General features: G+C 50.8%; 1 protein-coding gene across 3 annotated transcripts in view; it reads left to right on the forward strand.

Annotated features, from left to right (window-relative positions):
• The window catches only part of PARVB (parvin beta), a 117,750-nt gene that overhangs the window by 52,349 nt on the left and 49,494 nt on the right, over positions 1–15,907 (forward strand). For all 3 annotated transcript variants that reach the window (XR_009549428.1, XM_060189127.1, XM_060189128.1), the window contains exons 2-3: positions 9,625–9,714; positions 14,624–14,694. Coding sequence is in view for 2 of the 3 variants with exons in the window: in XM_060189127.1 (XP_060045110.1) it covers positions 9,625–9,714; positions 14,624–14,694 (161 nt within the window). In the remaining variant the exon portion in view is untranslated. The remainder of the gene's footprint in view (positions 1–9,624; positions 9,715–14,623; positions 14,695–15,907) is intronic.

The following is a 15,907-nucleotide window of genomic DNA, read 5'->3' on the forward strand; positions in this document are numbered from 1 at the left end:
TTCTTTTCACTTCATTTTAAAAATTGATTTAATAATGATCAACAAGACCGTAGGGTAAGAGGGGTACAATTCCACACAACTTCCACCACCAGAGTTCCGTATCCCATTCTCTCCATTGGAAGCTTTCCTATTCTTGATCCCTTTAGCAGTATGGACCCAGGATCATTATGTGGTACAGAAGGTGGGAGGTCTGGCTTCTTTGATTACTTCTCCGCTGGATATGGGCATTGTCAGGTTGATCCATACTTCCAGCCTGTTTCTATGTTTCCCTAGTGGGGCAGGGCTCCGGGGAAGTGGGTCTCCTGGACACATCGGTGAGGTCATCCATCCAGGGAAGTCCAGTTGGCATCCTGGTACCATCTGGAACCTGATGGCTGAAAAATCATTAAGATATAAAGCAGAACAAGTTGTTTAATAATCAGGAATTAAAGGTAAGACTACAGCCGATGAGATTTAGGGTCTCCACTTTGGAAAAAGCTAGTAGGTCTATTTTAGGTATATTCCAAGGGGCCCATAACTTTACCAAATTTTGCCTGAGCCTGACAGCTAACATGCAGGTGGCCCAAAGGTGCTGTCGGGGAGATGGTGTCAGAGTTGGAAACAGGCCTAGAAATAACTATCAGGGAAAAGAGTAGCTCCCAATTATGGGAAAAAGTATAGAAATAATGTTAATTTTAAATCCTATCGATTTGATTTGGGGTCCATTCACTTCATTTTTTAAAAAAAATTTATTTATTCCCTTTTGTTGCCCTTGTTGTTTTATTGTTGTAGTTATTATTTTTGTTATTGTCGTTGTTGGATAGGACAGAGAGAAATGGAAAGAGGAGGGGAAGAGAGAGAAGGGGAGAGAAAGACAGACACCTGCAGACCTGCTTCACCACCTGTGAAGTGACTCCCCTGCAGGTGGGGAGCCAGGGTCTCGAACCAGGATCCTTAAGCCAGTCCTTGCGCTTTGCGCCACCTGCGCTTAACCCGCTGCGCTACCGCCCAACTCCCTTTTTTTCCCTTCATTTTAAAAAAAATACTTATTTATTCCCTTGTGTTGCCCCATTGTTTTATTTTGTAGTTATTATAGTTATTATAGTTGTTGTTATTGGTGTCATCATTGTTGTCATCATTGTTGGATAGGACAGAGAGAAATGGAGAGAGGAGGGGAAGACAGAGAGGGAGAGAGAAAGACACCTGCAGACCTGTTTCATCACTTGAGAAGCGGCTATCCTGCAGGTGGGGAGCCGGCTATCCTGCAGGTGGGGAGCCAGGGGCTCGAGCCAGGATTCTTTCGCCGGTCCTTGGGCTTTGCACCACCTGCGCTTAACCTGCTGCACTACCACCTGACTCTCCCCCTTTTTTTTTTCATTCACTTCAATTGCTCAAGTACTACACAGATGTGGGCTAGCGGTAGAGCCTCCTCTTCCCTTCCCCCTCCCCTTCCCCCTTCTCCTCTCCTTTCCCTTCTCCCCTCCCCTTCCCTCTTCCCCTCTGTCATTCCACTCCAGAGGCAATGCTGCCCTTGTCCTTTTGAAACAGCCTTTTATTCTGGCTGTTTTAGTTTCGTAGCCACAGGTTTGAGCTCTGTCTCACTGTTTTGAAATCCACTCATCAGAATGCCACACTTTGAGGTGCACTGCAGCTAAGTAATTGGCCATCTGTCCCTTTCGTGCCTTCTCTGTGGCAGGCGCCAGGCTAGGCTGCAGGGTGCAGGTGATCTCAGTGCACCCTCCTGCTGGGCCTGCTCTTGGCAGAAGGGCAAGCCCTGTGCTCCTTCACCTGCCGTCCTCCTAGTGCCTGCTCAAGTGCCCAGTGGTGTTGGCCGTGGTGCCTGCAGCTCACTCGCTGCCTGGGTAGGACGCTTGTCTGGCTGTGAGCTCTTGATGTGGGCTCAGCACCGCCGGTTGCCCTCTTTTGACTTTTGCCAGATTGAAAGGCTTACACATTTATTCTGGCCTTGATGCTTATTTCATCTCGAAAACGAGAACCTCGCGCCCCAACACAGCAAACCCCATAAATCAGCCGTTCACCATCAGGCAGCTGCCACGGTACACTCTCATGCCTAGGCTGGTCAGTTCAGAAAACCACCACCCTCCGCTGAGAAGTGACAACAAATTCAAGGGTTGTAAACAGGCTGAGCTCATGACAAAGGGCTGAGCTCTGCTCTTAAGCACAAGCCCACGGACCTCCGCAGACATAGAGGTGGTCCTTCTTGCGTGGCTGATGTGTGGGTCCCTGAGGTAAATTTCCCTCTTCCCCCATCTTCTGGTCAGCAAGAGTGGCAGCTGTCACTGCTGTCACCTTGATGGGGTGCTCTGTCCACTTGTCACCCTGATAGGCCTAAACATCCAGTCCAGATCTTAGGACCTCCAGGAAGGCCAAGGGTGCAGTGTCAAGGCCTTTAAAAGCATGATATGCACTCAGGTGTCCAACAACAGATGAGTGATTGAGAAAGCTGTGATCTGTATACACAACAGGATACAACTCAGCTGTTAAGAATGATGAATTTGGGGAGTCGGGCAGTAGCCCAGTGGGTTAATCACACGTGGCACAGAGCGCAAGGACCGGTGTAAGGATCCCAGTTTGAGCCCCCGGCTCCCCACCTGCAGGGGAGTCGCTTCACAAGCAGTGAAGCAGGTCTGCAGGTGTCTGTCTATCTTTCTCTCCCCCTCTCTGTCTTCCCCTCCCTCTCCATTTCTCTCTGTCCTATATCTAACAACATCCATAACAACAACAATAACAACTACAACAATAAAGCAACAAGGGCAATGAAAGGGAATAAATAAATAAATAAATATTTAATAATAATTTAAAAAGAATGAATTCACCTTCATCGCAACTTGGACAGTTTGAAGGAATCATGTTACATGAGATAAGCCATATAGAGAAGGATCACAAAGTTGGGTTTGGTGTATTGTACTGAAGCAAAGTACTCGGAGCGGGGCTGGGGGTGTATCAGGGCCTGGTGCATGATGGTGGAGGAGGACCTAGGCTGGAGGTTAGAGTGTTTTGCAGAAAGTTGAGAAAATTTACCCGTTAACCCCTCAATAGAAAAAAAAAAAAAAAGTAAATAAAAAAGTTTCAACTTAAGGGCAGGGGAGACAGCAGAATGGTTTTGGAGAAAACTCTCATGCCAGAGGTTCCGAAGTCCAGGTTCTATCCCCCGCACCACCATAAGCCAGAGCTGACCAGTGCTCTGGTGTTTGTTTTTTCCTTTCTGCATCTCTCTCAAAAATAAGATAAATTGGGTGGGTGGGGTAGATAGCATAATGATTATGCTAAGAGACTCTCATGCCTGAGGTTCCAATGTCTCAGACTCAATCCTCTGCACCACCATAAGCCAGAACTGAGCAGTGTAAAAAAAAAAAATTCAACTTATATATGAAAAAATATGTGTGATATGACCCAAATAACTCTCCACTTTGAGCTGGGACCAGTAACTCTCCCTGGTCCCCATATCTTTGGCTGTCCTCAAGCGTTGTCCCCAACACAGCTCCTCCATGTGGGGTCTGTGGCCGTAGTGACTCTAGTCAAATCTCACTTGGGGCTCCTTCTAACTCCCTGAGCTGTCCACACAGGGCATCACTGGATTTATTCTTAGAATAAGAAAACCTCCAGGATAACTGATTCAATTCAGATAAATTATAACTTCTGCCCAAGGGACAGACCCCTCTGAGGATAGATGGAAGCTGAAGGATTCATAGAAAGCTCTCCTTCCCGCACCGGGCCTGGAGATTCATTGGGGTTCCTGTTTAAGCATGTGCATGTTAGCACTGGGTCACACACCCTTGCCCTCCCCATCGGGTGTGGGATGTGGGATGTCTCAGTGTCTCAGAAGCTGGCAGGTGCAATTAAGAGAGATGTGCTTTCTTCATCTGCCTTCATTTCTCCCGGCGGCTCTGAAGATCCCTGGGCTTCTCTGTGCTGGATCAGTGGTTACTAGGAGCAGGTCCAGCTTGAAAGGGGCCAGCAGAGTGCCCCAAATCAAGGCACCGTGCCTGCCACTTTGCAGCTCTTTTAGACATGGCTCAGCTGAGGATTGGCTGTTTCTGTTGAAGCTTTTCTTTTTGATCCCGGTTCAGACGGAGACCCACTGACAATTCTGCCCCCTGATCTTTTGTTCTCCATGAAACAGGATGTGTGTACATGGGGTAAAAAGGCCCCACAGGTGGCTTAGCAGCCCCACGGTGCTGAAATGACACACTTAGAGAGGTGCCAGGGGGTGGCGTGGGGAGTCAGCTTCGAGCCCTGGCCACCCAGCCCTCCTCCGCTCCAACTGGGTCTTTGGATCCTTCCCAGACCCCCACCTCCCACTCGTAAGCCTGCAGCACCTCATTTTTCAGAGTGTGTCCTCGTGGCCCCCACTTCTCCCAGGGTCCCTCAGGCGTCAGGGAGTGTTCTGCCCTCCCTCACGTAACCCACACAGCAGGCCAGCCTGCTCTCAAAGTGATGCTTTGCTCATAATATCAAAAGAAAAAAATAAATAAAGTTGCCTAAAAGCCCTTTTTTGGGAGGGAGGGATGCAGAAAGGGAGAGCTTGGCTAAAAATAAAGGAAACCCATACACAAAAAGGAAGTCAAAGATAGAGCTGTAGAATTTGGCCCGAGGTATAAAGGACTGGCTCTTCATCGGATGTTTCATCCGGGAGAAGGTTCAGTGTTTGGGTCTCTCTCCTCCTTTGATGCGCTTCTGTGTCCAATCAGGAGAGGTCAGTGCTTTTATTGATTTTGGTTTTCTTTCCTTTTCAAACCTGTCCTACTCTTTGAAGGATGTGATGGACAAGGGATAGACTTTGTATACATGCGTGCAGCACATTCTATCAGTGGGGAGTCATAGCTGGCTCTTTTATTTTCCTCCAATTTTTGCAAAAAAAAAAAAAAAAAATCCCCCCAGTGTTATCTCTGGAGCTTGGTGCCAGCAAGATGAATCCACTGTTCTCTGTGGCCATTTTTCCTTTTTTGTTTTATTTGTTAGTACAGAGAGAAATTGAGAGGGCAGTGGATATAGAGGGGGACACACACACACACACACACACACACACACACCTGTAGCCTTGCTACACTACTTGTGAAACTTCCCCCTGCAAGTGGGAGCCCTGGGCTTGAACCTGGGTCTTTGCACCTGGTAATGTGTGTGCTTAACTGGGTGCACCACCTCTTGCCCCCACAACTGGCTTTCATTGAACCCTCGCTACAGTTAAGAAACTGTTCTGAGCTCTTTTCCTTGAACAGTTCCTGTCTCTCTGGGAGCTGGAAGCTGAGGTCCAGAGCAGTTCAGGAACCTGCCCAGAATCACCTAGTTCATCCCTGGCCAAGCTGGAATCTGAAACCATCTGACTGGTTCCAGGGTTCCAAGTTCTTCTTCCTGCTGTTCCTTAAATGTACTTAAGGACCTACTATGTGCAGGAGTTGGGTTAGCTCCAGTCTGGGCAGACAGCCCAGGAAAGAGACAGGGCTTTGTGATCAGAGCAGGGCAGAGGAGAACTGCAGAGGTGGGGCATAGCCAGAAGGACTTTCTGGAGGAGGTGGTCGGTTTGATTCAACTGGGAGGAGAAGGAGGTTCCAGAGCAGGTAGCACTGGGCCCAGTGCTGACATGGGGGCTCACTGTTGGGGTACTTATTGTAGGTGCCTTCCCGTCAAATGGGTGCCTGTGCCCGGGACTGCGCCTGTGCAGACTTATCAAGAGATGTGACAAGTGGGTGGCTTTGCACGTAGTAGGTGTTCAGGAAATCACCATTATTCCCCTGCTGCTGAGTGGAATGGGGGTGGGGCATTTGCTGCTAAGCCTAGTGCTCCTGGCTGCCCTGTAGAAGTAGGGAGACTTGCTTTTATTTATTTATTTATTCCCTTTTGTTGCCCTTGTTGTTTTATTGTTGTTATTATTGATGTCATTGTTGTTGGATAGGACAGAGAGAAATGGAGAGAGGTGGGGAAGACAGAGAGGGGTAGAGAAAGATAGACACCTGCAGACCTGCTTCAACACCTGTGAAGCGATTTCCCTGCAGGTGGGGAGCCAGGGGCTTGAACCAGGATCTTTACACCAGTCCTTGCTTTGTGCCACGTGTGCTTAACCTGCTGCACTACCGCCCGGCTCCCTCATTTATTTATTTTAAAAAATTATTTTAATTTTTTATCATGAAGATTATCTATCTTTCAATCAATCAATCTATCTATCTATCTATCTATCTATCTATCTACCTATTTATTAGAAAGGTAGGAGGAGAGAGAGAAGGAACCAGGCTTCACTCTGGTACATGTGCTGCCAGGAATCAAACTTGGGACCTCATGTTTGAGAGTCTAATGCTTTATCCACTATGCCACCTCTTGGGCCACACTTGCTCACATTTATAAGCTGGGAGAGTCCACACAATGCCCCAAATCTCAGCATTTTGGAAAGCTCCTAAGATCTTGACTACACCCAACACGTACCCCCAGGGGGCTCTCTCCATGCTCCTGCCATTGCCTGTGCCCCCTGTTGGCCTCTGTGCTCCATGAGGCCGCCTTGGTCCCCAGCCCTTTGAGGTCGCTGTGGCGCCGAGCGTGGAAGAGGCATTGGTCTCTTCCTGGACACGCACCTTGGCACAACCGTGCTGATCTGCACATGTGGCCTCCTGACTGGCCCTGCTCCTCGTGACTCAGGACAGCTGGCCGGCAGTTCCATCTTTGAAGTGCAGGGGTTCCTCGCCAATGGACCCAAACTTGAAAAACCAGAACATTCCTGGGATGCATGGAAGGCCACCGAGCTGGCGGGGCCCTCCACCTCTTCCCGCCATCATGTCTGACTGATCCCCAGAAGACCATAATCAGATTGGGAACACCAGCTCCCCTGCCAGGAGTTCCTGAGACAATGTTCCAATCTTGTGGGGGGAAAAAAAGCAGCAAAAGAGGCAGGTAGTGGCCTTGGGCCAGCGTAGCGCTCAGGCTGGTTTCCACAATCCCAGCTCTGATTTGTCACCCACATACTTTGCCCAGATGTCCCTTTTCTGGATTCTTGCCTTCTTTTTTTAAGACCTCTTTTAAATGCCTCTAGGGAGGCTTCTATGGTTCTCCCTTGCAAGAGGGAGGGACCCATCTAACTACCCTTCATAAGAACCACACTTTCTCTCTCTCTCTGTTGTCGAGTTATCTTTTAAAGCCAAATTTGTGACCTGTCCCATCTGCAGAGCTTGTACCCTCACCCAGGAACTAAGCGATTTACACATCACTCCAAACATCACCACCTCCCAGGTACAACTGTTGTCCTGTGTCACAGGTGGAGAAACTGAGGAACATCCAGGGGAAGGGGCTTGCTCTAGGCCTCCCAAGAGCACATGGCAAGATGAGATTTGAACCCCCGTCTCATTGGTTGTAGATCCTCACGCAGAATCTCTGTCTGCCCGCCTCGTCGACCACAGCTGCCTCTGGCCACCCTCCCTCCTTCCTCTCCACCCTAGTTTCTCTCAAGGCTTAAGATCATAAGATCTGGAATGTGCTTTTGAGCCTGAGCCCAGCCTGGGAGAGCATTGTTCTCTGCTAAGGCCACACACGCCTTGCCCTGCTGAGTGTTATCTTTGCTGTTTAAGGGCAGTGTGGAAATTCCTCTGTATGTGGTCCAATTCTTGTGCTTTGAGAAGGCTCTCCCTATCCACCACACCCCTCCAAACCCTGAGATGTGGAAACCTTTTGTGTTGCCCCTCCCCTGCCCCGTCTGCCTTCCCCACCTCTCTCCGGAGCCCCATGTCCCTGTGAGCAGGTGAGCAGGTGACCTGTGTGTAAAGTCTCACCCGCTGGCCCACCTGTGCCCTAAACTCCGTCTGCTGGCCCTCTGTTTATATGAAACCAGGGTCTTTCTTCACGTGTTGCCCCTTCCACATCTGGGGGTGGCCTGGATGGGGAGAGGGTCTCTGACTCTGGGAGGGAAGTGTCTGCTTTGCACACAGTACAGCTATGGACTTGAGAAGGAAAATATACCTGAGGGCTTCCAGCAGCAGGATCTAGGGTAGGGCCCTCCAGATGCTGGACCCAGCCCCCCACCCTCCCAATCCTGCGCCCCCCAGCAGCCCCCAAGATGAATGAGGAGATGGATGGGGAAGGCAGAGCCCTCCCACAGAGATAGAAAGGAGAGCAAAAAGGAACTGGAGATGCTGAAAGTGGGGTCACAGATGAAATTCAGAAAGACGGAGTGGGGGGCCCACATGCAGGGCGCTGGCATCTGCCATTCTGCCTCTGTGACCTTGATATTTCTGTGCCTCACAGGAGTGGAATCATGCCATGTTTATCCTTCACTGCGCAGAACCTCCTTAAGGCTTATCCATGCTCTTGGCTCCTGCTTTTTTTTTTTTTTTTTTCAGGATGTCTTTGTCCCATTGTGTGCACTGGTCTGCTTGCTTATCTGTCCTCCCACCAGCAAACTCGGGATTCTTCCCACCACTTGTGAATGTTGCTGGTCTAGAGCACGGCTGTCTAAGAGAGCCCACTATTTTGAGAGAGAGAGGGAGGAATTGAGAGGGAAGTGGGAGATACAGAGAGCCTGGGGACTGGGCGGTTGTGCATCAGGTTAAGTGCACATAGTATGAAGTGCAAGGACCCATACAAGGATCCCAGTTTGAGCCCCTGGGTCCCCACCTGCAAGGGGGGTTTCTTCACAAGCGGTGAAGCAGGTCTGCAGGTGTCTATCAATTCTCTTCCTCTCTGTTTCCCCATCTCTTTCAATTTCTCTTTGTCCTATCCAATAAAAAGAAAATGGAAAAAATGGCTGCCAGGAGCGGTGAATTCTTCGTGCCAGCACCAAGCCCTGGAGGAAAAAAAATTACCTGCAGCACTACTTCATGGTTTGTGAAATTCTTTCCTACAGGTGGGGACCCGGGTCTTGAACCCAGGTCCTTGTGCACTATAGCATGTGTGCTTAACCAGGTGCCCCACAAGAGAGCCAGCCCACTTTTGAAGGAGCCCTGTAGCAGGGTTTCTCTGCTCTTAGATGCCTGCCCTGGGAACCTAACTGCCATCGTCCTTCACCCTCCCCACCCCTCCCCTCCCCTCCCCTCCCCTCCCCTCCCCTCCCTTCTCCATCACTCCCCTCTCCCTCCTCCTCCCCTTCCCCCCTTCTTTTTCTCCCTCCCCAAAAGCACCGCTCAGCTCAGCCTTATGGTGGTTTGGGGGATTGAAGCCTCAGGCATGAATCACTTTGCATAACTATTGTGCTCCCCACTCCCCACACTGAATTCTGGACTTGTCTGGGATGCCTTTCTGCCTGGAGTCCATGGTGGACTCAGCTGTCTAGGGAAGGGAGGGGGATGGTGGGAAGAGGGGAGCTCCACCTTTCCAGGCCCTGGGATCCAAGCTGTGTCCATCTCAGTCATCTGGGGCAGATCTGGAAGCATCCAGAAGCTGCCACATCTTAGTCACGTGGCCCAAAAAGCAGAGAAAACTGATGGGCAGAGCTCCATGGGAATGGGGGAGCCACTGATGAGGAAGTGGGGAGAACTTCAGAATGTTGGTTTCCTGGTTCATTCTGGGTCTCTGGGCACCCGGCCAACAGGGAATACTTGTCGAATGCTTGGGAGGCAGGGGCTGAGGTCTGTGTTTCAGCCATCAGCATGTGAGGTCACAGCGTCCCTCCACTCCTAACCTGGTTTCTTCTTTTTCTCTGCTCCACAGTGAGTGACCTGCAGGAAGAAGGCAAAAATGCCATCAACTCACCCATGGCCCCTGCCTTGGTGGATATTCAGCCTGAAGACACCCTGCTAGGTACTGTGGGCTCCATCACCTCCCCGTCACCTCATAGCTAAGCTTCTAGCTGCCGTCGGGTCTGGGGGTGGCTGAAAAAGAAATGACAGTCATAGCCTTTTCAGCACCAGCTGGCATTTGGGGTTCTGGGTATGTGTGCATTGAGGGGGTGTGTGTGGGGTGGGGCAGGTCACTTTCAGCTTCTCTGTTGGGAAATATAAATTGCCCCACTTTTTAAGGATGATGAGGCTGACAGGTAAGGGGGTGACAACCACTGGAAGGTGACACAAGTTTCCAGGGAAGCCCAGGGCTTTAATGGGAGGTGTGTATGTGCACGCATATGCCCGGGGCGGGGGTGGGGGGGGTGGGGTGGGGGCAGGCAGGCTCCTTGCTTGTGGTTTTTCACTTGTGGGCATGGGAGAGACGAGGAAAAGCAGGAATGGTTTGAATATTTTGGGGGAGATTTCATGGCTCTGGGAGTTGAGGTCTCTTCCCCCATTTTCTGTCCTTGGCTCAGGGTGACTGGGGAAGGGGGTTGGTGTTGGCATGGCTAGTAGACCCCTGTGAAGTGGCAGAGGGAGCTGGCAGGGGGTGGAGCACACTGGGGGCTCTGGGTGGTTGGTTTGCACTTGGGGACACACACTGGGGAGCCGTATCCTGTCCAGGGAGTTAGCCGGCTCAGGAGGGGTGAGTTCTCTAGGGTCCAGGGCTCAGAAGCTCTTCAAGCCATAGAAAATACAAGTATAGGCTGGGTAGGTAGCATAATGGTTCTGCAAAAGTCTCTCATGTCTGAGGCTCTGAAGTCACAGGTTCAATCCCCTGCACCAACATAAGCCAGAGTTGATAAAAAAGTAATAATAATAATAAAAATACAAACATAGGACACAGAATCTGCACGTCCTGCCCAAAGCCTGAGGCTTGCTAAGCAGGTGCCCCAAGAGTCAGAGGTTGCTTTACCCACCTTCCTCAGACATGGAAGTGGTGGCCTGGACACGTTTCCTTAGAGCATGTTTTGGGAGTCTATCAATCTGGAAGGCAGCCTTGGAACATTCCTCTTGTTTCCAGACACCGGATCAAAGAGAAGTCTCAGTTGATCTCTCTCTCTTGCGGTTTTTCCACCGTGAGTCCAGGCCAGCAGGAGTCCAAGGAGAGGAAACGCAGTACAGGTCCAGCCGTGCCAGAGGGAATGCTGGCCAGCCACGCCCCGGGGTCCTGTGGGGTCACTGTGCCTCTTGCTCTCTCTCAAGAGCGTCTTTTGCCATGGTGGCTCTCACCAAGCGTCTTCACTGGCTGAAGTTGCTGTCCAGGCCTGAGTTCTAGTGGGGCATTCTACAAGGGAAACTGAGGACTGGCTGTGGGCCTGCAATGCTTATCTGCCTTTCCCATTTAAATTCCTTCCTTCCTTCCTTCCTTCCTTCCTTCCTTCCTTCCTTCCTTCCTTCCTTCCTCTCTCTCTTTCATTTCTTTCTTTCATTCCTTAATTTCCTTTTTCCTTCCTTTTTTTCTTTTCAGAACACTGCTCAGCTCTGGCTTATGGTGTGAACCTGGCATGTTAGAGCCTCAGCCTCGAGAGTCATTTATTTATTTATTTTTGCTACCAGGGTTACTGCTGGGACGCAACAAATCCACCACTCTCAGGAAACCACTTCTATCCTTTTGCTTTTCTTTCTTTTTTCTTTTTGGTAGAGACAGAAAGAAATTGAGAGGGGAGGGTGTGGAGAGAGAGAGAGGGACAGAAACACCTACAGACCTGCTTTGCTTCTTGTGAAGCCTTCCTGCTACAGGTGGGGACTGAGGGCTTGAACCCTGGTTCTTATGCATGATAATGTGTGTGCTCTACCAGGGGACACCACCCCTGGTCCCCATGCTTATCTGTTTTAAATTTTTTATTATTATAAATTTTGTTATTATTTATTTATTTATTTATTTATTTTTGGCGCACCCCCCCCCCAGGGTTACTGCTGGGGCTTGGTGCCTGCACTATGCATCCACTGCTCTGGAGGGTATTTTTTCCCTTTTGTTGGCCTTGTTGTTTTTTGTTGTTATTATTATTGTTGTTATTGCTGTCATTGTTGTTGAATAGGACAGAGAGAAATTGAGAGAGGAAGGGGAGGCAGAGGGAGGGAGAAAGACAGACACCTGCAGACCTGCTTCACCACTTGTGAAGTGACCCCCCTGCAGGTGGGGAGTCGGGGGCTCGAACCGGGATCCTTGAGCTCTGGTCCTTACTCTTTGCGCCATGTGCACTTAACCTGCTGCACTACCGCCGGCCCCCAGTTATACATTTATTGTTATTCATGGCTCACAGAATTGTAAGACTTCAGGAGTCTGGCTTCACGTCCGTGGATATGGGAGCAGCTCACCACACGCACCACCCGGCGCCTGTGCCCTCGGCTTTGACAGCCACCACAGTTCTCAAGGAGCCCAGGAGATGATTCAGTTTCCTCCTCCTCCTCCTCCTCCTCCTCCTCCTCCTCCTCCTCTCCCTCTTTGTTTTCTTCTTCTCCTCCTCCTCCTCCTCTTCTTCTTTTCTTCCAAGTTTTCTCTAGTCTCTCACAGGTGAGCAAAACTACCTGATAATTCTTTCACCCGTATCTTATTAACATAATCACCCCCAGCTCTGCCCCCATTTCCCCAAACGGTACTGTACAGCCTTTGCGATGGCAGAGTAGTAGTCCACTGAACATATACCCCATAACTGCGTGACCCGGTCATCTGTGGATGGGCATCCAGCTGCTTCCAGTTTGCATGGGTCCTTTCTAACGAGTGTTTCCATGCCCTTAGCACATGTGTCTGAGAGTCTTATTGCTGGATCAGAAGGCATCTCCAGTTTATTTGAGGGCTTTCCATACTGCTTTCCGCAGGGGTTGCACCAGCTTGCATTCCCACCAGTGGTGTCGCAGAATTCTTTTAAAAAGTTTTTTTATTGGGGCATTGATGGTTTATAGTCGACAGTAAAATACAACAGTTTGTACATGGGTAGCATTTCTCAGTTTTCCACATAACAGTTCAACCCCCACTAGGTCCTTCTCTGCCGTCATGTTCCAGGACCTGAATTCCCCCAGCCCCTACCCTTTGCTAAAGCACACCAACTCCAGTCCTGACCCTCCTCTTCCACCCCTGCTTTAGAAACAGCTGCTCTGGGGCCTGGGAGCTGGGTCCTTCAGCTCGGCAGGCCCTCACTAGTCAGCACCTTGAGCTGGGTCTGCAGTATCAAGGGGACGCTGGTGGGGGAAGGTGCTGAGCAAGGAGCAGCATGTGCCAAGGCCCTGGGGCTGGCGGTGGTGAGGAGCTAGGGAAGGCCAGAGAGATGGAGCAGAGAATGCCGGGGAACGCAGGGGAACGCAGGGGAAGTGAACCCTTGAGGGGCACCTTCTGTCACTTGTGAGGTGCTGGCCTGTTCACAGGCGACATGGGCTGCTGTTGAGGGTTGTGGCAGGAATATCAGGGGCCCTCGTCATGGTCTCTGCATGTGTATGAGTGGCCCTTTCTTGATGCAGGTTTATGCAGCCGCCAGAAGAGCTTTTTCCATTTTGTCAGGTTTTAACACCGCTGCAGAGGAGTCCAGGTCCCTCAGGCTGTTTCATCCCGGCTCCTTGGGCACCTGTCTGGGCCTCAGGTTCTTGGTTTCTTCTGTTTCCTGGGCATCTTCACCTGCCCCTTGCCTTTAGCCTCTGTACATCTGTTTTTTCTTTTCGTTTCTCTTTTCTCTCCCTTCCTCTCCCTGCCCTTTCCTTCCTTCCTTCCTTCCTTCCTTCCTTCCTTCCTTCCTTCCTTCCTGCCACCAGGGTTATCACTGGAGCTTGGTGCCTTTGTGATGACTTCATTGCTTCTGCTGACCTTTCTTTTCCCTAATAAGGAGAGAAAGAGAGACACCTACAGCACTGCTCCACTGCTTGTGAAGCCCCACCCCCACCCCTTGCAGATGGGGACATGAGATCTGAGCTCTGGTCCTTGAGCATTGTAACGCATGTGCTCTACTGGGTGCAACACCATCCAACCCCTCTTACTGTCTCTTTAATTTTTAAAAATTTTACGTAATTGGTGATTTAATAATGATCGATAAGGTTGCGGGACAAGAGGGGTACACTTTCATACAACTCCCACTACCAGAATCTTCTATCCTGTCCCCTCCATTGGAAGCTTTCCTACTCTTTATCCCTCTGGAAATATGGACCAAAGATCTTTATGAGGTGCAGAAGGTGGGAGGTTTGGGTTCTGTAATTGCTTCTCCACTGGACATGGGCGTTGACAGGTTGATCCATACTCCCAGCCTGTTTCTATCTTTCCCTAGCCGGGTAGAAAGTCTCTTTAATTTAAGAATGAGGCCTTGCTCCATCCTCCCAGCAGGGGACATGGGCCTTGCTACTACCCTGCCAGGCCAGTGAGGGCAGCCTGGGGCCTTTTCTTCTGTTTTTTGAACCTCCTCCCCTCTGGTTAGCTGTCTCAGCCTTTGTGACAGTGAGGTTCCCACTCACTGTCATTCTCTTGTGACAAAGTCTCAGGCAAGGCTGCAACATGGAAAGAAAAAAGAAAAAGAAAAACGAAAAAGAAAAAAGAAAAAGCCGACCAGAAACAGAACATAGATGAACACATGTTTCTCTAAACCATCATTTCCCCCTCTAGTTTCTAGTGTTTCAAGTCCCTTCCCTGTGACCCAGGGGCGAATCGTCTCTGCGTCTGGCTGCGTCCCTGAGTCATGGCAGTGACTGCAGGGAGCCTGTGTCAGGCCTGCCTCTGGGGCTGTGTGCATGCCCCTCATGTTCTCTGCTGGGTGCTGTGCTGTCACCATGCCATGTCCCTTATGCAGTGGGCTCCCTTGGCTCATCCTTACTGGGGAAGCAGTGGGCACTCTGCTCTCAAGCTCTCTCTCTGTCCGGTGTCCCTGCTGTTGTCACCACCTGACACTACCTTTTCTTTGGCCCCTTAGAGGAGAACGAGGAGCGCCGGATGATTGACCCCACTTCCAAGGAAGATCCCAAGTTCAAGGAGCTGGTCAAGGTGAGGTGGAGAGACCCTGCTGGGAAGCTTCAGAGGTTCAGCTTCCCTTATGGCTTTGGGGGTGTGGTCAGATATTGGTGCAGCTGGCAAGTGGGGTGCAGGGGGCCCAGATTCATAGCTCACAGCCTCCCCCCAGGTGGAGGGATGCCTTGGGGGGGTTCTCTGAACCTCGGGCTCACCTTCTGTACCCAGCAACTCCTGCAGGGGGAGTTTATTATTTATTTATTCCCTTTTGTTGCCCTTGTTGTTTTATTGTTGTAGTTATTATTATTGTTGTTGTTGGATAGGACAGAGAGAAATGGAGAGAGGAGGGGAAGACAGAGAGGAGGAGAGATAGACACCTGCAGACCTGTTTCACCGCTTGTGAAGTGACTCCCCTGCAGGTGGGGAGCCGGGGGCTTGAACCGGGATCCTTATACCGGTCCTTGTGCTTCGAGCCACCCGCACTTAGCCTGACTCCCCAGGATTCGGAGCAAGTGGCCAAGTGGTGAAATAGCACAGCCCCTTGAAAATTGAGCTCTGATTCTCTGGAGCCTGGTGGGGGTTCCAGGTTTATGAGAGCCCTCTAGCTGCTCCTGCTGAGGGGAGCCAGCATTCTGTTTGTGTGAGCAGAAAGGGATCACTTGGCCAGCGAAGCCTGTTGCAGGCAGGGCTGGGGTCCTGAGCTGGCTCCTCCGCCCCAGCTCGCTTATCCAGTGCCACAAGCTTACACCCCCGAGGCTTTTCTGACAGCTGCCTCTGAGGACATGATGGGAGGATGGCATAGCCTTGACCCCAGTTCTCTCCCCTGAGGGCCAGGTGTGGTGAACTGAACTGGGGCCTGGAGAGGCTCACAGCCTCTTTCCTGTGAAGGTCACCGCCCTGCGTGTTCCATGACACTTTGCAGGTGTGTTTCAGTTAAAGAGTCTTGATTCGAGGAGACGCTGGTGTCTGGGAGGACCCTGGTGTCGTCACAGGAGACAGTAAGAGGGGGATTGACCCTCCATGTCTGCTCCCTCGGCCGCAACTCCAGCCTGGAGCTCTAGTGTCTGGAGACGGGGCTTTCCAGAAGGTTCTGCTGGTCCCATCCAGACAAATATAAGTGTGAGGAGTGGGAGAGCAGCATCAAGCCAGCTGCCTGCCTTGTTCATTACATGAGGGTGCTCACGCTCCTGCTTCCTTACACTAACTACAGACTTTTAGACAGAGTTGCCCAGGGTTGCCCAGGGTGGTG

This window comes from Erinaceus europaeus, chromosome 4 (genome assembly GCF_950295315.1).
Source record: "Erinaceus europaeus chromosome 4, mEriEur2.1, whole genome shotgun sequence".
Classification (NCBI taxonomy): Eukaryota; Metazoa; Chordata; class Mammalia; order Eulipotyphla; family Erinaceidae; genus Erinaceus; species Erinaceus europaeus.